Source organism: Puma concolor, chromosome C1 (genome assembly GCF_028749965.1).
Source record: "Puma concolor isolate L17-30 chromosome C1, mPumCon1.1.hap2, whole genome shotgun sequence".
Taxonomy (NCBI): Eukaryota; Metazoa; Chordata; class Mammalia; order Carnivora; family Felidae; genus Puma; species Puma concolor.
The window spans coordinates 109116083-109141007 of record NC_141674.1 but is presented as its reverse complement, the minus strand read 5'-3'; the positions used below and the strand labels follow the sequence as shown (position 1 = coordinate 109141007).

General features: G+C 50.0%; 2 protein-coding genes across 7 annotated transcripts in view; both read right to left on the bottom strand.

Moving 5' to 3' along the window:
- The window catches only part of ARHGEF4 (Rho guanine nucleotide exchange factor 4), a 285073-nt gene that overhangs the window by 1348 nt on the left and 258800 nt on the right, over positions 1 to 24925 (bottom strand). For 2 of the 6 annotated variants that reach the window (XM_086718280.1, XM_086718284.1), the window contains 9 exons: positions 19743 to 19915; positions 7681 to 7860; positions 6467 to 6643; positions 6214 to 6393; positions 3829 to 4061; positions 3404 to 3533; positions 1821 to 1952; positions 817 to 1060; positions 18 to 95 (listed from right to left, as the gene is read on the bottom strand). In XM_086718280.1, coding sequence (XP_086574406.1) covers positions 18 to 95; positions 817 to 1060; positions 1821 to 1952; positions 3404 to 3533; positions 3829 to 4061; positions 6214 to 6393; positions 6467 to 6643; positions 7681 to 7860; positions 19743 to 19915 — 1527 coding nt within the window. The remainder of the gene's footprint in view (positions 1 to 17; positions 96 to 816; positions 1061 to 1820; positions 1953 to 3403; positions 3534 to 3828; positions 4062 to 6213; positions 6394 to 6466; positions 6644 to 7680; positions 7861 to 19742; positions 19916 to 24925) is intronic. The other 4 variants (XM_086718281.1, XM_086718285.1, XM_086718282.1 and 1 more) reach the window with 3 other exon arrangements.
- SMIM39 (small integral membrane protein 39) lies at positions 12011 to 12233 on the bottom strand. Its single transcript, XM_086718289.1, has one exon. The coding sequence runs from the start codon at positions 12179 to 12181 to the stop codon at positions 12011 to 12013; it is 171 nt and encodes a 56-aa protein (XP_086574415.1). The 5' UTR covers positions 12182 to 12233.

Here is a 24925-nt window from a genome sequence, read left to right as displayed (position 1 = left end):
GGGTACCATCCACTTACCTTTGGGCTTCCCGGTGGCCTGCTGCTTGCTGGCATTCAGCATGGCCTGCTTCCTCTGCAGCTCGGTGATGGAAAAGCCTGGGAGGGAGGACCCCAAATGAGACCTCTGCTTGACCTCTTCTTATTTTGAGGACTTGACTTCCACCTCCTCCCCCTCCCCAGCCAGTGTTGCTCTTGTCCTGTGCCTCTTGGCACCTGGTGTATCCTGCATCTCTCACAGGGTCTGGTGTCCCATCATGCTGCAGATGCTCAGTATCCTGCTCAGCCAGCCTGCCTTGGCCAACCAGGCAGAGGAGATGCTCAGTGGGCCCTCCCTACATCCTTGCCCTACCCCATCTCTCACCCAGACCCAGTCCTTGATGTATTATTCAGCATCTAGTGTCCTTTCCACTATGGTGGAGGCTCTTTCCCAGACCAAGAGCCAATCTGGTCATTCTGAGTGTGATGTCCAGGGGCCCATGGAGAGAAAAGGAATGCAGCAGGGAGGTATCTTGCTTATGTTGGGGTGGGTGAGGTTTCTCAAAGCCCATGCCCAAATCCTACTTGAATGCTTTGTGCTGGAAAGGGGCCTCATCAGGTCTCTGCAACTGAGAAGGCCCCCACCTTATGGAGTGTGTGTGGTAGAAAAACCTGGACAGGCCAACAGACCATGCCATGCCTTGGGGCTGAAATGAAGAGCTGCCCTGGGTTGTGGCACATGGCTACCTCGCAGTCTCAAGGTTGTCCTGACCTTGCATTCAGGGGTGAGGAGGGCTGGGTGGGCCCTCACAGTGGATCAAGGCTGAGTGGGGTCTCGCACCTGTCTCCTGGTCCAGCCGCACCTGCTCCCTCTCCCTGGCGAAGGCCTTGAGCCAGCGTTGTTTTTGCTCAGGCTTCCTGGCACACAGCAGGTGACTCTCTCCCGTGGTGCCGCAGAGCAGACGGAAAGCATTCTTGACACTCACGTGGAGGTCTCGATCTTTCCCGTCCTCCAGGTCCACCACCTCCAGGCCATCCATGTCCACTCGGCCCTTATAGTACAGCACATCCCGGCGGAGAAGGTCCTACCAGAGACTCTGTGAGCTCCTGCTCTATATCCTGCTTTTCAAGTCCTTACCTCTCAGGCCTCTGAACCACTCTCCTGACCTATTTATGCCTCACCCCCTGCCCTGCAGTCAGAAGGGCCAGCGGGCTGCACACCCACTTTCCCAGCAGGTGGTAAGCTCACAAGGGCAGAGTGTGGTGTGGCCCACAGCTGTGTGCTGAACCCATGCTGGAGGAGCCTCGTGCCTTCAGTGAAATTACTGACTAGCCTGGAGGGCACCCACTGCCTCACAGAGAGGCAGCCATGGAGACAGTGGGTCAGGGCCCATACTGCACAACAGAAGAGTACCAGGCCTACCGGGCCGGGCCCAGTATCAGTTGACCGGGAGGGCTTCCTGAACAGGGCCACTTGGGCCATGTGCTGAGAGGAGCAGAAGCTAACGGCAAAGAAGAGGCAACAGGAGCAGAGGATGCCAGGGCTCAGGGGGAGCTGAGGTGGCTTTAGAAGCAAGCAGAGGTTAGGTCATGAAGGAGGGTGTTCTCAACAGCACTGGACCCTGGTCAGACTGTGAGGGCCACCCCATGGTCCTCGGGCTACTTGGCTTCCTTCACAAACAACGATCCTCATCCTGGCCCTATGGGCCTGAACAGGGAAGGGCCTGCTGTACTGAACGTCCTCAGGACGTGTGTGGCTCCTTTTCTCTGGCAGCTACTCCCAGCCCCCAGCTTCACCCCCTCCACTCCCGCTCTGTGTCCAGCAGGGCACAGCAGCTCTGGTACCTTCTTGCAGTAGATGAGCTGGTGGTCAAAGAGGAAAAACATCCTCTGCTGGCTCTTGGCTTGTGGTTGTGTAACACGGGTCAGCTCCCCCGAGTAGATGAGTTCCGAACTCCTGACCAGGAGATCTTCCCCCTGGTGGACCCCAAGGAACACTATGAGCTGAGTGTACCCAAACTGGGAAGCCCCCTCCACTGGGCACTGCCCCCTGCCTCTGTCATGAGTTGGGCAGGCTCCCCACTGGCCTGGTCTGCCTGTGGCCCCCACTGGGCTAGGGTCTGCAGTGAGCAGCAGGCCACAGAGGGAGGGGTTGCTCTTGAAGCCCAAGGCAGTGGTGGGCACAGTGGGGTGTTAAGGAGTAAAAAGGTGGTTTAACCTACAAGTTAGTTGTCTCTGCAAAATGGGGCCAGTGACGGCCAGTCATGTGCACACTTGAAATGTGGCTGATCCCTATTGTGATGTCATGTAAGTAAACACCAATTTTGAAGACTTAGTATAAAGAATGTGAAATATTTCACTAATGATTTTGTTGCTTACACGTTGAAACACTTTGGATATGCTGACTTAAATAAAACATTATTAAAATTAATTTTACCTGCTTTTTTTCTGTTTCCAGATAGCTATTAGAACATCTAAAATGACCCATGTGGCTCCCATGATACTTCGATTAGACAGTGCTATGCTCAAGAATAATTAGACCTGGCTCAAGTCACCTGTGAGCCTTGTCTTTAGGGGCTTATGAAGTTTTCTTAGCTAAATGTAGTTAGTACCTGAAGCTCCATCATCAGACCTCAAACTTTCAGGCTAAGCCAAGCCTCACTCTGGTTCCTCCTTAGAAAATGCAAACCATAGCCAGTTCTTGGCAGCCATTCAGTTTGGGATAAGTGAGTTTGTAGGGGTCCTTAGCCAGGGCTAGGCCTCAGAACCAGTCACCAGGAAAAGAAAACAAGCAAACAAAAAAACCCCAAAGACTACACTGCTCAGCCCTGCCACCAGGGATTCTAATTCTGTGTTTCTAGGGTGGGGTCCAGGAATCTGTATTTTCATAACATTTTATGGCTGGTGGGTGGGGGTGGAGAGAGCAGGACGGGAAGGCCTCTAAAGGACAGGAATGTCCCCATTCAGGTCTCTGGGTGGCTTCAGAAGGCAAGACTGGTGGATATAAGGGTCATGTGCAAGCCTGAAGAATGGAATCAGGAATGGAATGAAAACCCATGGCAATCCGTTTTCGGTCATGCTGTGGCAGGCCTGAACCCTTCTGTTGGGAGTCCCAGTAGTTACTGCCACTTGGGGATCTGGCCTGTCCCTTGAGGGCTGAGGACTAGCTCCTCCTGCTGGGTCAGCTGACTGCACTGGGAGCAGCATCCTATGTCACACATGCTGGGCACTCTTGACCAGGAAAGAGGCCACCAGGCCTGCAGCTGCATGCTCCAGTGGGTTGGCCTGGGCAGAGGACCAGCTCTCCTACTGCGAGCTCCCAGAGCATGACTCCCACTTCAGCTCCTTCCTAGATTTTTCAAAGGCAAGCGTGATTTTAAAGCAAGGAGCCATGCCCCACGGTATTTTCCGAGCTGTGGGGCCCTCACCTCCCAATCCTCTATGGAGCTCTGCCACTGAGCAATCTTGTCAATGTTTTCAAGCCTCCGTTTCCGTTCGTTGATGAGCTGGGCCACATTCTTCATGGCATGTAAGGCTGCCTCCACATCCTTGAAGTCCCTGGGGCATAACAGACATGGAAGAAGGTTGTACTAGGGAGGGCAGAGAGGGGCTGTGGAGCTGCCTCCCTCTGGGGCTATGCCCTTGGCAGTTTTCACTTGTCAATGCCAGACGGTGCGTCTGGGCACCACAGAACTTAACATCCTATTTTTGTCCTCTTCTTTCATTGTAATGACAGCATGTGACAGCAGGGACTATTTTACTATGAGTAAACACTCATAACAGAACTCAACACTCTGGCTGACCCAAGGCATGAAGAGCCTCAGACTGCCCTCCCTCTCCAGCAGCCTCCTACCTGTGCTGGGGGGGTGTGTACTTGAGCAGCTCAGCCAGCTGCAGAGGGTACTTGCAGATCTTCTGTACCGGTGTCAGCAGAAAGCCGTCCAGGGAGATATCTATCATCTTCTGCAGTAACCGGCAGGCCTCAAAGAAGTACACATACTTGCTGAGCTTGGTAAGCCTGGAGAGCTCCACACAGGCATTGGGGTGGTTGTTGCAGTACTCCGAGTAGATCTGGAAGTCTGCTTGCTGGGGGCACAGCTGGAGGTCAGGATGGTGACCTCCTGCTCCCTCAGGCCACCCAGGCAACTCGGGCACAGCATAGGAGAGGGAGCAGGGGCCTCTGTATTTCCCTCAGGAGCTGGGCTCAGAGGGCCCAGGCTCTCTCTACCCATGTCACTGGGCACAAGCTATGTGGAATTAGACACAGGGGTATTAGACACCTGAAAACTCAGGCATGTGTGTGTCCTGTCACCACCCAGATTTCTCAGCAGATATTTTGACTGTATGTCAGGTTTTTTTTGGGTGAAATCAATGATGTTAATAAGGAAGCACTACCAAGGCCAAAAACTAGAAAGAGAGAGAGAAAGGAGAGAGAGAAGGAGGGAGAGGACAGGGGAAAGAAGGGAGAGAAGAGAAAGAAAGGAGAGACAGAAGGGGAAAGTGGAGTGGGGGGAAGAAGAGAGAGAGAGAAGGATAGAGAGGAGAGAGGATTGGGGGGAAGAAGGGAGAGAAAGGAGAGTGAAGGGGAGAGAAGAGAGGAGATAAAGAAGGAGAGAGAGGGAGAAGAGAGAGAGGGAGAAGAGAGAGAGAGGGAGGGACAGAGACAAGGAGAGAGAGAGGGAGGGAGAAGGACAGAGAGAAGGATTGAGAGGAAGAGAGAGACAGAAGGAGATTAAGGGAGATTAAATGGCTTCCAGGGTCTATGGCTGTGCCCCCTGGTGTGTCACTTCTTCCTCACAAAGCTCTGGCTTCATATCTGGGCAGCCAGTGCCACTTTATCCATTCACCATGTGACAGATACGTCCACATTGTGTGTGTATTGTTTAAAAAAATTTTTTTTCATGTTTATTTATTTTGAGAGAGAGAGAGACAGAGCATGAGCAGGGGAGGGGCAGAGAGAAAGAGAGGGAGAGAGATCCCAAGCAGGCTCCACGCTGCCAGGGCAGAACCTGACACCAGGCTCAATCCCACGAACCACGAGATCATGACCTGAGCTGAAATCAAGAGTCAGATGTTTAACCAACTGAGCCACCCAGGTGCCCCTTGTGTGTGTCTTGAGACACACACACACATGAGGCACATGAGACTCACTGTGCCTTTTTTTTTTTCATTTTTTGTTGTTGTTGTTGTTGTTCTATCTACCTGACCCAGAGAAAGACTGGGTCTTTAGTGACTAGGACTTCATGGACTTAGGTGGGAAAGGAGGGTAACAGCAGTAAGCTCACTGGCCAGTTGCTGTGATGGTCACACTGGGTGATGTCGATAAAGTGCCTATCCCTCCCTTCCAGCCCCCATCACAACTCTGTCTGCTGCATAACTGGCTCCAAATCCCACACTCACTCAGCTGCTCTGACCCCACTACCCATTCCTGCTCAGGGAATCTAAGGTCTCCCCTTCCAGTTCTCCTGCCACTGGAGCCAGGTAATAGGGCCCTTCCAACAGCCCCCTCAACCCCCACCACCACATACACTGGTAGTAGCCAGGAAGGAACCCATATTGTCCTTGATGGGCTGGCCTTGGCATCCTCTGCTCAACCCCACATAAATGCCACAGGAGACAGACAGAAACAAGTGCTTCCTTACCAGGCAAGGCCAGGAGTCCATCTAGCCCACACCATCCAATTAAATCCAATTAAATCACCAATCCAACTGGCATTTAGAGTGGAAGTAAGTGCTACACATTACACAAATTCCAGTTTTCTTACTGTGTGAGGAAGCCCAGAATCTGCTATGACAGCTCTGAGGATGCTCAGCAGGTGGCCCCGCCCAGCTTTGCCTTCTACTTCCTGTAGCCCAAGAAAACCTTTTCTGCTGATGCCTAAGGCCCCCTGCTCCAAGGAGCCTTCTCTGACTTGGTCTGCCTCCCAAAGAAGCAGAGACATTGCTGAAACAGCGCTGGAGGGTGAAGGCGGTTGGGTACTAGGGGAGTGGGGCCTGGAAGCTTCTGGGAAGAGAAGAGCAAGTTGCCTGGGCTTTTAGCCTGCAGGGCCCACTTCTGTCTGCGAGGAGGCAGGAATGGGAGCCAAGGGCAAAGGGTGGCTTACATGCTCGGGGGCCAGGGTGTGTGTGTGCAGGGGAGTGGGGACCACCAGCAAAGAAGGGCAGAGGGGGACTGCCTGGCTGGGAGGCCTGGAGAATGGGCCCTGGGCAGAGAGGTTGCTGGGGCAGGGCGTGCTCACGTGCTCCAGGAAGCAGGCGCCCAGCTCGCTCAGGTGGGGGCGCTCCCTGTTGAACCTCTGCTCTAGCGCCTTCACGAACGCCTTCTGGCACCGGTAGATGTCCTCGATGTTCCCAAAGATGGTGCGCAGCTGTTCCTCACTGAACATGTCAGCACGCTTGCGACACTGCCTGATGTAGCCCTGCAGCCCATGGCCCGTCAGGTCTCTCTCTGGTCCCCCCACGCCACCCTCCGCACCTCCTGCCAGGCCTCACCTCGCAGATGTCCCGCAGATGCTTGATGTAGTCCCGCTCAGTGCTGAGGATCTCGTTGATGACGTTGGTCCGCATCTGGTCCTTGCTGCTCTGTGCCTCGGCACTTCCATCCTCGGCCCCGCCGTCCCCGGCCCGCAATGTGTCATCGTCAGCGGGCTCGTCCTGGTTCACCCGTAGCTGCAGGCAACACGTGGCCAGTCAGTGCCCGGAGGGTCAGCCCCGGTGGCCCGCACGCGGGGGCAGTGGTGAACTGAGGCTGGGAGGAAGGTAGGCATGGCAGCCCCCTGCCCCCAACACCGGAGGCTCGCCAGCCCCTCCAGAGGCGCCAGCTTCTGTCCCTCTCCCTCTCTGTCGCCTTCTGTCCCCCTCCCCCTCCCGCGCTGGTGCTGGACTCCGTGCTGGGAGCAGAGTGGATGCTCACTCTTAGGGGGTTTCCAAACCAGTGCCTGCTCACACCAGCCCCTCTAGGGCCTGTGACAGAAGTGAATGGGTGATTGGGGCCTTTCTGGCTCTGTGACCTGGAACTAGGACAGGCTTGGGGTGGACAATGGGCCGTTTATCCATGAGGTCTGGGGCAGGGGAAGCAATGAAACCCAAGGTCTGAGAACTCTACTCCCCACTGCCTTCTGCATGGCCTTTGAGGGTACCCGGGTTCCTTCCTTGGACACCAAAGGCCACCATAGGTAGGTTCTGGGTCTCCTCCCTGTGATCTTTTGTGCTAACGACTTAACTTGTCCAAGCCTCAATTTTCTCAGGTATAAGTGGCTGTTCCCAGCTCCCAGAGCGTTGCGGAAGTTTGAGATGCCTATCCAACTTTTCTGAAGTGTTTAGTAAATGCTTGATACACCGAGTTGTTTGTGGTGGTGGCATTCTAACATGCAGATTCCCCCTGGAGGAATCCACACACCATCGTTCCTGACCCATTCCTTTCTGCACACCAAGGGCACCCTGGTGGGAGGGGTGGGGCAGGCAGGAGTTTGTGATGGTCTGCAGGTGGAGGAAGGTTGTGTCACAATTCTGTGGCTGGCCTTCTTCACATCCCCGTCCCCACACCTCCCATCTCCAGCCCGCAGTCTTGCAGTCCCAGCACAGACATAGGTAGGTGGGGGTCCATGCCCAGCACCTCTAACCCCAGAGCAGTTTCAGGTCTGCACTTCTGAGCAGAGCCAGTTGGCTCCTTATGGACCCAGAGAAAGCATAGGCTGGTGCCATACCCGCACGAAGCTGGCTGGAAACCACCCCTCGCCATCAGCAACACGACCCCACCACCACTCTCTGTTGGTGGCATCCATTACTTCGATGACATCCCCAGCTTTGAAGCCCAGTTCCTGGTCATCCATGGTGACATGGTCCCAGAGTGCTTCAGCACAGACCACACTGCCATCACTGATGAGCTGTAAAGAGAGCCACAGATAGGCAGATCAGTGGGGTAAAGCTGCCAGGGACCTCCTCATGGGGCAGGGTGTTCCTGTTTTCTGCCCCCCCCCACCCCTCAGCAGCCCTGAGAAGAGGGGATCCTGACTCATGTTACAAAGGAGTGAACGGAGGCTCCTCCTGAGCCAGCCATTCTTCAGGGAACAGGACTATGCCCTGGGCATGTCTGGACTGGCAGGGTTCATGATGAAGCCTGAAGTGAACTTGACCACTAGAATACTGGTGAGCCACAGAATCTGAGAAGCAAGCATGTTGCTCACTCTCCTGCACAGGGCACACCTTCCTCCCATCCCCATTGGACTAGTGATTAAATTATTGTTCTCAGCTTCATTTACCATCTCTGCTCTGCTCTGTGATGCTGGGGCTGGGCACAGCAAGCTACATTTCTTCTGTGCCAGCTGCTCCCTGTTAGGTTCTCCAAATGTGGTGTTGGAGGGTACCACAAGGCTGGAGGGAGAAGGGCTTGCTCCCTCCTGCTGGCTTCTTGTGGACTTGCATTACCTGTGAGGTCACCTGGCAAGCAACAGCACCACTCCTCCCAGGGACAGCGGTTCCCAGCCATCACGGTAGCTGGATCTGGTTTGCAGTGTTTTTCCAACACTGGCAGAACCGGTCTCTTGGCCCTCCCCTGCCACATCCACCAGCACTAGCTGAGCAGCACCTATCCTTAGACTTCTAGGTCTCAAGCCCTACAGGATCCTCAGCTTTAATTACTCCAACCTCTTTCCTATATTCCCTAGCTGTAGGAGAGGTAGGTTCACCTTGCAGCTGCTACCTCTGTAACAGATACCTCAGGATTGTTCTTGTGCACTTGGGTTATGGAGTCAAGTACTTTAAAACTGGCTCATAATTCTTTATATTAATTTCTCTCTGCTGAAATAACTTGGTGTGTTTCCTTACTCCAACATGGCCATGGACCTCACATCAGGAGCGATGCTCCTATCATGGACCTCACATCAGGAGGAGATGGAATTCCGCGCCGCCCCCCTCCCCCCCCCCCCAAGCCCCCAGGCAGCCCTTGTGCTCAGAGCTCCATTTCCTGTTGGGCTGACACCTGCTTTCCTGTAACATGGGCTCAGTTTCTGCTCCATGAATAATGAATGGCTCTGAGTGCTTAGGACAAGAGGAAGGGTAGACAGGGGGCTATACAAGAGGTGAGATCTATGCCCCTTTCTGCTGGGACCAAGTGTTGGTTCTATCACAGCCATGGGCTGGCTCTTTGGTTAAGCAGTCACTACCGCAGAGCATCACCAGTCAGGCCGTCTGCGCCAACTCTTTCCTCCTCTGAGCTGCTTGCCTCTGCCCCCATTCATGAGTGTGAATCCTCCCTTGGCTTCAGGTCCAATGGGACCTTTCCTCAGTGCTCCCAGGGCAGTGTGTGTTCTTCAGATTGAAATGGGAACCAGAGCAGGGCTGCAGCAAGACTAGCTGGGTCTTCACCTAAGAGTTCCAGTAGCTAAAATGTTTCCCCCAAACCCTGAATGGGCAGAGTGAAGGGTAGGGCAGGCCACCTGGTACCAGAGCCCACTCAGGCTGGAACCTTCCCTAGGGTAGGGCCTGAGCAAGCACATTCAGAAACCTTCAGTTTATGTATTCTGGGAATGGAACCTACTCCAAACCCTGATGAAATCATTCCTCAGAATGATTATATGCACATTTACTCTCACGCAACAGCCATTCAGGGGCTGCAGATGCCCAAGGCCCACCAGAGACCACAGGCACCAAGCACTGGGTTATTTCTGGGGGGTTGCATGCCTCCTCAAGGGACCATTGCAATCATCCCAGCTAAAAAGACATACTACAGGTATGTCCTCTTCTGCAAGAAGGCCTGGCCCCCAGGATCAAGACCTCCTGGCTGCAATATGACAAGATGAGACCAGAGGACTCAGCAAGGCATCATGAAAGGAGCCAGCCTGCTGTACCTAGGGAGCAGGCACTAGACTGGGCAGCCCATAGCTGGCACACTCCACACAAGCAGGCTACCACTCCTGGCCTTGAAAAATCTTGCCTGAAGACGAGGAAGAAACAGAGTACTCAAGGGTGGTGTGGGTGAGCCAATGAGAATGTGGGCTGCAGGTGAATGTCCTCTTTCAGGGACAGTGATCACAGGTAAGCATGTGCATCAGGACCGAAGGTGTGTGTGACGATGGATGAGTGTGGGCATAAAGACAGAGGGTGTGTATGACATCAGGCAAATGTGTGCATCACGATGGAGGGAATATGTGACTATAGGCTATTTGGGTAGTTTTGATCCTTAAGAGGCGGGTGTTCCGAGACCCCCCTCTTCCTGCACACACCCTGACATGCACCTGCCAACACACATTTACATACTCACTAACAGGATGCTACACTTTGATCTCTGGAGAACAGTATGCCATATTGCAGGTATATGCTCTCCACCCTCAGTTCACACCAGCTACATACACATGCAGGTCTCTAGGACAGCATGGATGCTGCCTTCACTGCTGGAGCCCAGGCAGGGAGGAAGCAATGCAGACATACCCACACAGCCCAGCTTCCCACCATTTCTCCTCCCAGGTTGTTTCCTACTAATATTAACCAGGCCAGGTGCCTCCTCCTAACTCCAGGTTTTCTCAAGTGAGCCCTGAGCAAAAGCCCCTCTTGTAAGGCCCAATGACTCCCCCTTCTGCTTTATTCTGCCAGCCCTTGCAGAGAGGTGCACATCCTACAGAGTGGTTTCCTGTATAGCTATGGGGGGAAGGGCTCCAGGTATGGGACAAACAGGTAAGGCTTCCCAGAGAGACCATGGTTCCTGACCTTTATGGACAAGCCCCAATACCTGCCTTGTCCAGTTATCCAGAAGCCCTTGGTGGTGGTGGTGGTGGTGGGGTTGGTCACATTTGTCACTTTCTTGTCCTAGTACCTTGCTGTGCACAGGAGTTAGCCTGACAGACTCACAGTCTTCAGCAAATCCCCTGGTCTCCCTCACTGATGCCCACAGTAACCATGTGCTCTCCCTGGGCCACAAAGCTCCTCTATAGATCCACAAAAGGGCGGCACTCTGTCACCAAGATAAAATATAGCTCCAAGAGGTCAGACATGCATTCTACCTCCAGGATAGTCCAGAGGCCATCAGGGCCCACACTAGATGGGTTTCTGGGCAGAGGCCCTTCCTGAAGCTCTCTGTCTGAGGTACGGCTGCACAGAAACCCAGATTTGAGTCCAGTAGGCTGAGGGGCAAGGGTTGCAGGTTCATTCTTGGCCTGGCAGTGGGGAGCAGAAGCTGGCTCTGAGACATGGGCTGTTTACCGGGGGCAGGTCGGGAGAGGGAGGGGGCAGGATCCAGTCTTGTGCCCTGGAGACTTTGACAGGCTGGAGGAAGCCAGGCTTTACCTCAAAACTGCTCTTGATGACCACTCACCACCCTTCCCACCCTGTCCTATCTCCTCCTCTCTCTCACACATGCCCACCCTGTCCTATCTCCTCCTCTCTCTCACACATGCAGGCCGGTGGAGGATTCCAATCAGACAGTCTGGGAAGGAATATGGCTCAGCTCCTCCAGGCCGCGGCCCAGCAGGGGAGAGGGGGTGTTCAGTGCGCCCACGTTCCAGGGATGCAGGCAGGGCTCTACCCGTAGTAGCGGCACGCTGGCCGAGACCACTAACCTGGATAAAGCAACGGCAGATGACACGTGCACAGGAGCCCACTCATCTCCCCATTTTTCAACCCACACAGAAACGCATGTCCAGTTCCGCGCACACGGCAGTCACACGTACACTTTCCAGACAACCACAGACAGCCGTGTCCACAGCTGCATCCGCATCCTCAGTTACATGTAGAGACGCGCCATTTTAGGTACACGCACACGCGCACGGCACAAAGGACAGGCAGAAGAACCCCGTGGCACAAGGGTCACCAGGCCCCAGAGTCACCTGCAGGGCCGCACCACCCGGGGGACGCACGCACACACCGGGCCGTGGCACATGGAGCTGGCAGAGGAGGTGGGGGGGGGACCAGGGCCAGGCGGGGTCAGCCGGCGCACCTCCGGCCACTGCGGGCACTGAGGAGGACGCGGCTGAAAAGGAAGATGCTCCGCGGCGCGGCGCCACTCACCCCTGCGCGATCCCCCGCGGCACCCTGCCCGGGCGGTCAGCGGAAGGCCAGCAGGAATATCAGCACGACGTTGATGAGGACCAGGAGCGCCAGCACGGCGAAGACCACCACGCGCTGGGCGCCGGGGGGCAGGTTGCAGCGCAGCAAGGCGCGCAGGGCGCTGCCGGGCGCCGCGGGGCGTCGCCGGGACTGCGGGGCTCTGGCCATGGCCCCGGCCTGCCAGCCCCGTGCGGCCCGGAGATCCCGCCGCGATACGGCGGGAGCAGGGCGGCCCGGAGCGCCCGGAGGGGGGCGGAGCCGCTGCGGTCGCCGGGCCCGGGGCTTCTCCAGCTCAGCTCGCGACGTGCGCGCCGCGTCTCCAGGCCCCGCAGCCCTAGCAACCGAGCCGGCCGCAAGGGCGGGGGAGCCGGGGTGGGAGGGGTGAGGAGGCTCGGGCGTGCGAGGCGGCCTGGCCAGGGTGCCTCCTGACGGGGGGCGGGGGGGGGGGGGCGGGGGGGGGGGAGTTCCTAGGGGGACCTAGACGCGCTCCCGGCGATCGGGGACCCCGCACTGACCGGGCGCGGAGGGCCACGCTGCGCTCGGGGCAGGGCGTGGGAGGAGGTGCGTGGGGGTGCCTCAAGGCTTCACAGTATTGGGGCACCGGGCCATGGGGATAGGCCAGGGGCTCTGATCCCTAATACCAAGAGCTGTCGTGGCCCCCACTTCAGGAGTCAATGCATCTCGCAAAGGTCAGGTAATTTGCTCACTCATAAAAGCGCCTAGGAATACAGGGATGGTGGAGTCAGGACAGACTGAGGCATCACCCACATGGAGGTGCTCCAGGAAGGTCCTGACTCAGGACTTCTCCTTACTGACCCATCCCAGCAGCATTTTGTTCCTTTGGGAAAGCAGCTGGCTTCTTCAGTGGCTACTCCCCTTCTCGCCCCTCCCCCCCCCCCCCCGCCACCGTTTTATTGAGGTATAACTGACAAAAATTGTATATACTTAAGAGATATAATTTGATGTTTTGAAATAGGTATACATTGTGCAATAATCACCACAATCAGGCTAATTACCCTATCACCTCTCGTGTGTGTGTGTGTGTGTGTGTGTGTGTGTGTGGTGACAACACTAAGATTAACCACTTCACACACTTCAAGTATACAACACAGTACTTCTTAACTATGGTCACCATGCTGCACATTAGATCTCCAGAACTTAGTCATCTGGCACAACAGAAACTTTGTATACTTTGGCTGACATGTCCCCATTTTTCCCTCCCTCAACTCCAGGCAATCCCCTGTCTATCTTCTGCTTCTATGAGTTTGTTTGACTTTTAGATTACACATATAATAAGATGACACACTTTTCATCTTTCTGTGTCTGGCTTATTTCACTTAGCATAATGTCCTCCAAGTTCATCCGTGATGTCACAAATGGTGGGCTTTCCCTTTTAAAGGCTGAATAATATTCCATGGCATATAAACCACATTTTGCTTGTCCAATCATCACGCAATGAATGCTTAGGTTGTTTCCATGTCTTTGCTACTGAATAATGCTGCAGAGAAGACGGGAGTGCAGATATCTCTTCGAGATCCTGATCCCATTTTCTTGGAACACCCACAAATATGATTGCTGGATCACATAATAATTCTATTTTAAATTTTTTGAGGAGCTTCCATACTGGCTGTACCAATCTACATTCCCACCAATAGTTTATAAGGGTTTCCTTTTCTCCACACTGTCACCAACACTTATCCTTTGTCTTTTTAATAATAGCCACTCTAAGAGATGTGAGGTGATATCTCATTGTGATTTTGGTTTGCATGTCTCTGATGATTAGCAATGGTGAACATCTGTCCATATACCTGTTGGCCATTTTGTATATCTTCTTTTGAGAAATGTCTATTCAGGTCCTCTGTCCATTTTAAAAATGGATTATTTGGGGTTTTTGCTACTGGGTTGTATGAATTACTTATATATTTTGGATATTAATCCTTTATCAGATATATGGTTTGCAAATACATTCTCCCATTCCAAAATTGCCTTTTCACTCTGTTGATAGTTTCCTTTAATGTACAGAAGCTTTTAGGCCTGGTGTAATCCCACTTATCTATTTTTGCTTTTGTTACATGTGCTTTTGGCATCATATCCAAAATAACATTGCCCAGACCAATGTTGAGAAGCTTTTCCCTATTTTCTTCTAGTACTTTTGTGGTTTCAGGTTTTTGGTTTAAGTCTTTAATCCATTTTGAGTTGATTTTTGTGTATGGTGTGAGTTAAGGGCCCAATTTCATTCTTCTGCATGTGGTTCAGCAGCTTTTTAAAAAAATCCTGTGTCAGCTATGCAGGAGTATCCTATGTCAGCTCCTATTATGCTCCCTCCTGGGGAATTTCCACTGCCTCCCTGACAGAGGCTGTACACTTAGCAGGTGTCTATCATTCCATCCACAAAGATGTGCTCTGTTACAGTCACCATGCCCCTCTGACGGATCAGAAGGATGCAGCCAAGCTGGCCAAGGAGACTTAAAAGCAGATCAGAAAGACCTGCTCAGAGATTTCCAGGCTCCATGCTCAAACTATGGCCTCCTGGGTCAGAAGGAGTCATGGAATTTGTGCAGAGGCAGGTGTTCACACATGAGTGACTTTGTTTCCTGTATATTGAGGTTTCTGTGTGTTAGTACTACATGCATGTGAGTGAGTACAGATGAGTCACCTGTGGACACCACCATCCTGCTGAACACCCCAAGCAGGTGCCGGGATATATGTGCGCATGTGGGTACCTGTGTGTGTGCCAGGGGAGGGCTAGGATTACATCTAGAGAGGCTGGCTGCCCTCCTCAGATCTGAAGGTTCTGTTCCCATCTGTCTGGTTGTGAGGGGAAAGTCATTTTTCTGTTTCTCTTCAGTTCAGAAAACTAGGCTCAAGATTTGCTCCCTCAATTTCTCAGGAGGATATGGGGTAACAGAAGGCATCAAAGGCTCCCAGCCACCCCAAATCCCAGGGCTCCTCTGTAAGACTGTGTGACATGCCCTCTTGGTAGGGTGTGGCTCAGAAGTCCTGACTTTAGGCCAGATGTTTCATTGTTCCCCTGTGGTTCCAGAGCCACTGGACAGCAAGGAAGAAAGGCACAGAGGACAGTTCTGGGAATCCACTGGTCAGCACAGTGCTGAGGGCTGTGGGTCTATAGCACTCTACCTGACGCTGTACTGGCCCCAGAGGCCTGTTTTAGGGCTTCAGCCATGGCCCATTTCTGGAACAAGACCTCTGTCTCCCCTGTAGCTGACCACCTTGGGGCAGAAGAACCTCTGAACCTGGGCTGGGACCAAGACCTAAGAGTTGGCCACTGCCTTGCCAGGCGGCACCCAGACTTTTGATCCTGGTGAACTGGGGTGATAGCAGGGAACACAATGACAATGTCCTTTTTGTGTATGTTTCATGACCAAAAAAGCAAAGCCAGAAAAGCTTGAAAGCAAAGGCCTTGGCCCTTGAGGGGTTCAAACTGGATGGTTCCAAGCCAGGGAGGGGAGGGTAAGTGGAGGAGGTAGCAGGGAGTTGCAGGGAGGCACTGCCAGTGGCAGGACTGGCAGGGAGATGGACAGGTGACATAGGTGTTTGGACAGATGAGGAATAAGCCCCCAGCACTGTGGCTTGGGGATGGATGAGGAAAACTGCTCTGGGTGTGCTGGCCACCAGACAACTTACAGTCCTGGCCCAGGGTCTCCTGCTACCCCATCTCATGGAGAGTTAAGTGAGGTTGTTGTCCAACAACAGGGCATGAAAAGGTATCTGGGGCACTGACCAGTATCAGGCTCTTCCTTTGGACTGGTGCCACAAGGGGTACCAGAGCCAGGTAGGCCTTGGGATGGATCTCCAGGCTCACGGACACTGGGGAAGACAGAAACACCTGGAGAGAAGGTCAGACTATCTCCATGGAGGGGGAGGTCATAAGCTGGCCTGGTGTCCTGAGTGTCCTCTTAGTGTTCCACAAAGAGTTTCTGGGAGCTTGAGGATGGCAAGACTGTCTTCTATCCTCAGGTTACCCTATGGCCTGTGGGCCAGGACAGTCCTGCTTCCCACCCGCTGTGCTGGCCTAATTATTGGTAGGGCTCCTATTATGCTCTAAGCCCCAGGTTAGAGGACAAGATTTATGTCTGACTGCCCTCTAGTTCACACTTATCTCTTCTCAGCAGGAGGATCCAGGAACTATCCTTGGCACGCCCCCTCCATGCCCTCCTAGAGCAGGGACATCAGGTGCTTGGAGCAGACCTGGATACAATAAGACCCTTAGAGCCAGAGTCAGGTAGTGGGCAGAACTAGGGAAGACTGGCTCCACACATGCGCCCTTTGTTAATGCAGCCATGACCTGGACCCCAGGGGAGATGCTGCCACCCACAGCACAACGGAGGGGGCATCAGAAGACCCCAGGCCAGGAGCCATGCCCTCCCCTCCTCTGGTCCCATCTCACAACTGGGCGGGGGGTGGGGGCGGTGTAGGACTGGTGGAAATGAAAAGAAGACACCTCTTCCTTTCAGCCCTCAACCCCAGAAAAAAATCCTTGGGCTAATGATACCCTCAGGCCTGACTCCAGCCCAGCAAAGTATGCTCAGAGCCTCATGAGGCAGGGAAAGGCTGGGAAAGACCGGGAAGAGGGTGAGGAATTGGCCAGACAGACATAGGCCTCAGTCATGGGCATCTGGACAAGGTACCAGACCGCGTGACACTCAAAAAAAAAAAAAAGGAACACTTCTAGGCACTGCAGTTAACTCATGTTGCAGGGTCTGGACTATCACGAGGTGCAAGGCACAAGTGAGATGCAGAGAATACAGAATGAATATGATATTGTGTCCCTTTTCACTTTTGTCAGCGCACAGACATGCACTGCCTATCCCCACCCTCAACATTCCTATATATTCTGTATCCCAGGGCCTGGGACATTACTTGACAGTAATTACATGCTCAGTAAATATGTCACATGCATTCAACACACACATATACACATCACATTCATAAACCTGCATGTGCATGTGTTTGTGAGCACATGCACTCATTTCTTCTGTACCCAGAATACAAAAATGCTTCACTATTCTCCCCTATGTCTACTGCGCTTTGGACTGGATGGTTTGAACTCCCTTCTGTTTAGGAAACTGAGATGTGGTGTCTTCTTCTGAGGTCAATACAAACGAGAAAGTGTCACAATTTAGAACATGATATGTGTGTCTAAAAAATATAAGTGAATATGTGATTTTAGAGCAAGATAAATATTCTTTAGTATGGACTTTTCTCTGACATCTGTTGCTGCTATAATCTCTAAGTATGAAACTCATGTTGACCCTAGCAAATCAGCTTGCCACACATGTGAACCAGCAGTGAGTGCTGGTGTGTTCAGGGCATTCATGGTGGGGCTTCACTGCTCTTGGAAGGCCAAGTGAAGTAGCCTTATTGCAGAATCACCTTTTATATCTCTTCAGTTTCTGATAAAGTGGGTCTATTCAATGCTGCTGACAAATGGGTGCTGCCTTTCCTAAGTCCCTTATACACCTGGGTACAGTGACCCTCCTGTAGCTGCCAGTGCAGCTCAAGTGACACACCCATCCCACCAGAGGAAACTGAGGCCCTGAGGATTGGATGACTGGCCACATGTCCTCCACTGTCCAGTGGCAGGGTGGGGGGGCAGATGCAGTGCTGCCAGCCTCCAAACCCAGGCCCTGCCCTTCATGCTATGTTGCCCTGAAAAGGGGATCTAGAAGTGCTGGTGGGTCTCATGAAGGAGAGCAGCCTGGTGGACACTGACACCTGCATTCGCTGCTGCATCACTGGAGAGGGGCTCCCCAGTCTGACTGGCTGCCCTCCTGCATGATGTGACATGTCCTTCCCCACAGGGGCATGTCCAGGAAAGACAAGTACCCTGAAGCACCAAGCACTTTAAACATAAGATACAACATCACTCCCCGTCTACTCAGGAACCTCAAATACCAAGAAAGACCTTTGAACCAAACAAGAAACAAAGTCTCTAAGCAGCTAAAATAGGTGATATCCAATTCATGACCTAAATTACCTTTATTTCCTTCATAGAGGTGTCCTCTGCCAGCAGCTATTGGTTCTTAGAGCACTCCTGGCTCTTGGCTTTCCTTATCCAAAACCTTTTAGAATGAATAACTTGTCAAGGGCCCCAGAAGGCACTTCCTTACCAGCAGCAAGATAGGACAGACCAGAATTTCACCCTCAAGTAGGAGATACACAACTATGAAAAGCAGACACAAGACCTCTAACAATGCAGCACTGATGGCTAATCAAATATCCCCACAACTGTTCAGAGTCTCTAAAAGCTTTATGTTAGCATTCCTTCCTCACTATCATCCTCATTGCTGGACAACCCACCATATGCCAGGTTATCTATGTTATTTCAGTTAGTCCTTATGTAAGCTCATGGCTATCCTTGTTTACAGTTAAGTAAACCAGAATTCAGAGGGTTAGCTGCTCAGAGCTTTACGCCAGGCAGGGTACTGGGCAGGGAGGAACTCCCATCCAGGAGTGGGAAGCCCCAAAGTCCGGATTCTCCCCTCTTACACCATGCTGCTCTCCACCAGGGCTGGGGCCCAAGACTGAGGAGGGCAGCCTGAGACTTCAAGAAAAACCATTATCTGTGAATTCTGCTTAAGAAGTCATATTTTAGGACATCTTCCATTCAAAATAACCTATGAGAAGCACTTAAAGAAAGGCTTTATGTATTGGAAAAATCAACTTATTTAACTTATTTGAATATGTATTCTTTAACAAATGGATCTTGAATAAAGCATTATTCAATGACTGTTTTAAATCATTTATTCAGAGCTGGGCCTGGGGAAAGAGTTCATCCACCATCAACAGTTTGTAACCATCTGTCCAGTAAGTAGGTAATAAGGACAGGACACTCCTTGAGGGTTTCTGAGAAGCCCACCAGCCCACTCATTCACTCAAACTGTAAATTGATCCCTTCCGAGGTGTAAGATCCTGGGTGGTCAGATTCTGGTTTTGATGAAGCATTAATAGATAGTAGCTCATGACTAGGAAGAGAACATGGTGTTGTTATGGATGTGGGTTATGGACCACATTATGTTTAATGCCCCCCACCCCCGAATTAAAAGCGAAGAAGGGGAGAAAACAGGAGTATAAGTGATAAAAAGAGAGGAGTCAAGGTCTCAAAATTTCTCTGTCCTTGGACAATGCAGAAGGAGTCCTCGGTATGGGAACCAGTTTTGCCTAGAGGAAGTTTGTCACTAATTTCTTCTGCGTAGGTAGGAACAGAAAGAGAAAAAAAAAAGAGTAACTTGCACACAGTTGTCATAGCAACCATAATAAGTTTTGAGCTCTAGGAGTCAACAGGAAAGAAATCAATTTTCACTTGCCTCACTCCCCCCAATCCTGTCCTGAAAACTTCTTGGAGGGAGGGGGCTAAGCCCTGGCCTTCCTCCCACCAAGCAGAGTTCCTGCATCCAGGAATTGGGTAGGATAGACCAGTACACTTTGATTGTAGGTCCTGAGTCATGCCTGCCATTCTGGGTTCCCTGTAGGTCCATAAGGGCAGAGGGGTGGGCCCTGTATTTGGGTTAGCTCTGCTAGCAGATACCACATCCTAAAGGGAGAACCACAGGCTCAAATGGTGTTGTGTGCATGCTGGTGCCACTGCCATCTGCTTGGAACACGGAGCCTGTGGACATCTAGGTCTGTGTGAGCATGCTGGACTCATCCTGACAGCCAAGCCATCTGTCCCAGTCCCTTCCCTTCACCCATGCAGCCCTGGCCCTACCTCATTGATGGCCAGCTGCTCACCACCCCCTCCAGGGTGGCTGTAGTGGTGGCTGGAGCTGTGCAGGTCCTCATACAGGTCCTCCTCACTCCCTGCCTCGTCAGCACGGATGGCCGGGTCCAGAACTCCATCAGGGATAGCTGGAAGGAGAGACACCAGCTGGCAAAGAGGAGCTGAGGAAGAGGGACAGGCAGAGAAGGAGATGACCTTTTTCAGGATAAATGCTCCTTCGAGAGGAGGGAGAAGACCTGGGAACTAGTTTCTCAAACCATTTTTGCTGCAAAATCGTTGTCTAGTTGAAAGAGGGCACTGGTTGACTTTCACCCCATCATTGTTAATCACCATTCAATTCCCACCAACTCCATAAACAAGGAAACTCATATGTCTGCCAGAGCATGGCACTCAAGAGCCCCTCCATCTGAACCAACATGCCAAGTCTGATAGAAGGCCTTTAAGAATAATGCTAACAATTTATTATGAAATATATATATATATGAATATATGTATTTGGATATATATATATATCTCCAAAGAAATATATAGTATATACATTTAAATATAGATAGAAAATTAATAAAATGAACTCCCATAGTACTTACTCTGTTTAAGAAAAACACCAGAGTCTTAGAATTCAACCGCCTGTATGCCCTACTCCAATTGCATTCCCCTCTCTTCTCTCTTTCCTTTAGGGCTATCCAATATTTCAAAGTTCTATAAATCATACCCATGCTGTATTTAGCATTTATTTCTGTCAAGTTTTGCATGGTTTGACCTTACATAAATGGGACCATCCAGTAGCTTCTCTTTGACTGACTGACCTTTCTTTCTTTCTTTCTTTCTTTCTTTCTTTCTTTCTTTCTTTCCTTTCTTTCTTTAAGTTTTTTTTTTTTTCTCAACAGCTTTTTTTTGGGTTATGCAGCTGTGACTGATTCAGTCTCACTGCTGCACAATCTTGCATTTTATGAATACGTCACATTTTACATACCCATTGCACTGCTGGAGACATTGGGTGCTTTTCTGTGTTGTTGCCAGTGTGAACGATGGCATTGCAAACATACCTACAAACCTCCTGGGCACATGTCTCAGAGTTTCACCTTGGACGGTGTTTCTCAACTCTTTCTCATTATTAACCCCTAAAGAGCCTTTTATACATGGTTTTCCTAATCATCTCAATGAAAATTTAATACTACAAATATACCATATGTTTGTTTTATGTTCTGTGGCTCTTTGGAAAACCACAAACTATCATAATACCTAAGGTTTTTGCCCCCTTTGGCAAAATTATTACCCCTGGTGTGAATTCATGCTCTAGGGGGCATGTGCCCAGGTTTGGCATTCCTGGGTTGTAGGTATGCCAAACTGTTTCCCAAAGCTATTCCACCACTTAAGACCTCCAACAGTGTGTATGAATGTTCCCACCACTCTGAGGACTGGCATTGTCAGACATTGTTGACAGGCTGATGGGTATGGAACCATATCTTACTGTGGTTTGAATTCACCCGTCTCTGATCACTAATGAGGTGAACACACCTTATCTATACTTATGAGTCACTAGTATCTCCTTTCATATGAAATATCTATGTCAACTGAGCTTGTTGGTCTTTAATGTAATCATTAATGTAAAAAAAATTTATTTCTATGTATATATATATATATGTACATACACTGCTCTCATTCTCCATACTAAATCTTTGTCACCCACATGTATCAAAAATATGGTCTCCCACTTTGTGGCTTGTCCTGTCTCCTTAAATTACTTTTGATGAACAGAAGTTCTTAATTTTCATATAGACAAATTTATCAATCTTGTCCTATATGGTTTTGTGTTTAGGAAACTCTTCCCTACCTCAAAGTTACAATATTTTCCTATGTTATTCTTCAATGTTTTATAGTGTTTTTGTTTTGTTTTGTTTTAAGTAGGGCTCATGCCCAGCATGGAGCCCAACATGGGGCTTGAACTCATGGTCCTGAGATCAAAACCTGAGCTGAGATCAAGAGTCAGACACTTAACTGACTGGGCCCCCCAGGTACCCCCTATAGTTTTTCTTTTGACATCAAGTTTTTATGCAACTGGGAATATATTTGTGTATTGTATATCGTGTATTGTGTGGGTTGGAATCTGTGGTACTGTGATTTATAATAAGAAATATATATTTGGTCTTCCACCCGGTCCAGGCAAAGACCTCCTAAAACCCTTGGGAATATCCAGTGATAAGAGAGATAAAGGTTTTTTGTTACATTAATCTGACTTCCAGAAAGCCCCTAGGTAACCTAGGGATGGGGATGGTTGCCAGGGGAAACAACCCTGACATTAGAGGTTTAGAACTTTTAGTCCATCCCCCAACCTACTTCTGGGGCACGGAGAGGGGTTGGAGGTTGAGGTAATAGCCAATGGCCAATGATTTAGTCAATCATGCCTACATAATGAAGCCTCTATAAAAACCCAAAGGACAGTGTTTGGAGAGCTTTCTGGTTGGTGAACACACGGAGACTGGGAGAGTGGCATACCTGGAGAGGGCATGGCAGCTCTGTGACCCTTCCCGCATTACTTGCCTGTACATGTCTTCCATCTCATTGTTCCTGAGTTATATCCTTTTATAATAAATCAGTAATCAGTCAGTAAAATGTTTCTCTGAGTACTGTGAGCTGCTCTAGCACATTACTTGAACACAAGGTGGGAGTCAGCTGGAACCTCCAATCGACAGCCTGTTGGTCAGAAGCACCTGGAGTTTGTGACTAGTGTCCAAAGTGGGAGAAGAAGGGTAGTTGTACAGGACTGAGCCCTGTTAATCTGTGGGATCTGATGCTATCTCCAGGTAGAGAGTGTGAGAATTGAGTTGAATCGTAGGACACCTCGCTGGTGTCTGAGAATTGCTTGGTGGTGGGAGCACACATGATAATGGGGTCCAGAACCTTTAGAATCCAATTTCATTTTTTCTGTAAAGATAAGCAATTGTCTTAGCACTATTTGTGGAATAGATGGTCCTTTCCTATGGATCCATAATGTTTGCTCTGTCCTTAAATCAAGTTGTTGACTCTATTCTTGTGGGAGGCAGAGTAATGGACCCCCCAAAATGTCAAAATCCTAATCCCTGGAGTCCATGAATATGTTATTTTATATGACAAAGAGGAATTAAGGTTGCAGATGGAATTAAGTCTGCAAACCAGCTGACCTCAAAATAGGGAGATTATCCCGGATTACCCGGGTGAGCCAAACATAGGTGAAAATATTAACTTTCAAGACTCACCTCAAGCATTACCTCCTCTGTGTAAGTCTTATTAGACATCATCACTCCAAGGACTGACATCAGCTTCTATTTCACTCCCGAGGTGCTTTGTACAGACAATGGTTATGGCATTTATCATACGTCCCCTATATATTGCATTGTCTGACTGTCTCTCCCAAAGGCAGTAACCATGCCTTATTCATTGATGTAGACTTCTGTAAGTGTTAAAGAAATGAATGAGTAGACAGATGGGTGGAAGAATGGTGTACAGAGGAATGATAGAACAGATGAATAAAAAAGTGGAGAGATGAATAAATGAACGCAGAGAGGCCTAGAAGAGAAATAGTTGAAGGCAGAGCCTATGAGGCCTGGCAGAGCCAATACCAGGAATACAGTTAAAGTTGCATGCACGTGGCTGAATATGGAAACAGAAGCATGTGACTTGAGAGCAGCATCCTGTCCCTGGAACTGACCCGAGAAAGCCCTCTGCTCTAGCCTGGCAGCAATGGTCTGAGCCCAGCTTGGGGGCAGGAGCTAATAGTTCTGCCACTGACCCACGCAATCAAGAGTCCCAAGGAACCCTCATCATTTTTATTTCATTTATGTTTTTAAATTGTTTTATAATGGAAAGTTTGAAATATGTACAAATGAAGAGATGACAGTGTAAATGAATCTTGTACACCCATCATCCAGCTTCAACAATTCTCAACATGAGGGCAATCTTGCTTCATCTTTATCCCCTCTCCACAGATCCAGGATATGACATAATTCCATCTGTAAATACTGTAGTATATATTTATAAGAGATGAGGACTCTGTCTTTATAAAAAATGTAGCTGCAATACACATCTAAAACAAACTATAATCCATCAAAGGTTCTCTGAGTGGCATACCTTCTCCTCTAGAGCATTAAAAAAACTTTTTATTTTGAAATAACCATAGAGTGTAGGGAATTTGTAACAGTAGTGAAGAGGTCTTGTGTACCCTTCACACAGTGATTACAGCTTATGGAATTCTAATATAATATCACAGCCAGGAAAATTACCTTGGTACAATGTGTGTATATGGTTCTAAGTCATTTTATCACCTGTGTAGATTTGTGTAACCACCACAGCAACCAGTATGTAAGCTTTAGAGGTTGACTTTTTTCACTCAGCCAAAGGCCCTTGAGATCTGTCTGAGTTGTTTGTATTTAAACCTCATTCCTTTTTATCGCTTACTAGTATTCCATGCAATGGGTTTACAGGTTTGTTTAATCATTCAGCCCACTGACAGACATCCAAGTGATTTCCAATTTTACACTGTTACAAATAAAGGTACTAAGAACAAGTTTTCATTTCTCTGGGATGAATGTAATTGCTCAGGAGTGTAATTGCCAGGTCATATGGCAGAGCTCAAGGAAGGGCCTGACCTCACGAACTGTGAGATCATGACCTGAGCTGAAATCCAGAGTCGGACATTCATCCGACTGAGCCACCCAGGTGCCCCAAGTGTTTAGTTTTTTAAGAAACTGCAGAACAGTTTTCCAGAGTAGTGGTACCATTTTACATACTCACCAGTAATGTATGTTTCTCAAGAATCCTTACCTGAATCTCGTATTGTCACAATTTTATATTTTAGACATTCTGATAGGTGTACAGTGATATTGCATCATGGTCTTATTTTGCATTTCCCAAAGGGCAGGTGCTGTTGAACATTTTTTGATGTGATTATTTGTCATCCATATATTTTTAATGGTGCAGTATTCCTTCAGGTCTTTTTTTTTTTTTTTTTTGCCTCTTTCCTAATTAGATTGTTTATTGCTTTAATGTGGAGATTTGTAAATTCTTAAAAAACACTTTTTTTATCAAGTAAACTCTGCCCTCACCATGGGGCTTCAAATCATGATCCCAAAATCAAGAGTCATGTGCTCTCCCAACTGAACCAGTCAGGTACCCCTGAAAATTCTTTTTTCTTT

Bases quoted from the DNA above. Each gene is read 5' to 3' on its own strand.
- SMIM39 (XM_086718289.1), bottom strand. From the start codon at position 12,181: ATGGCCAGAGCCCCGCAGTCCCGGCGACGCCCCGCGGCGCCCGGCAGC.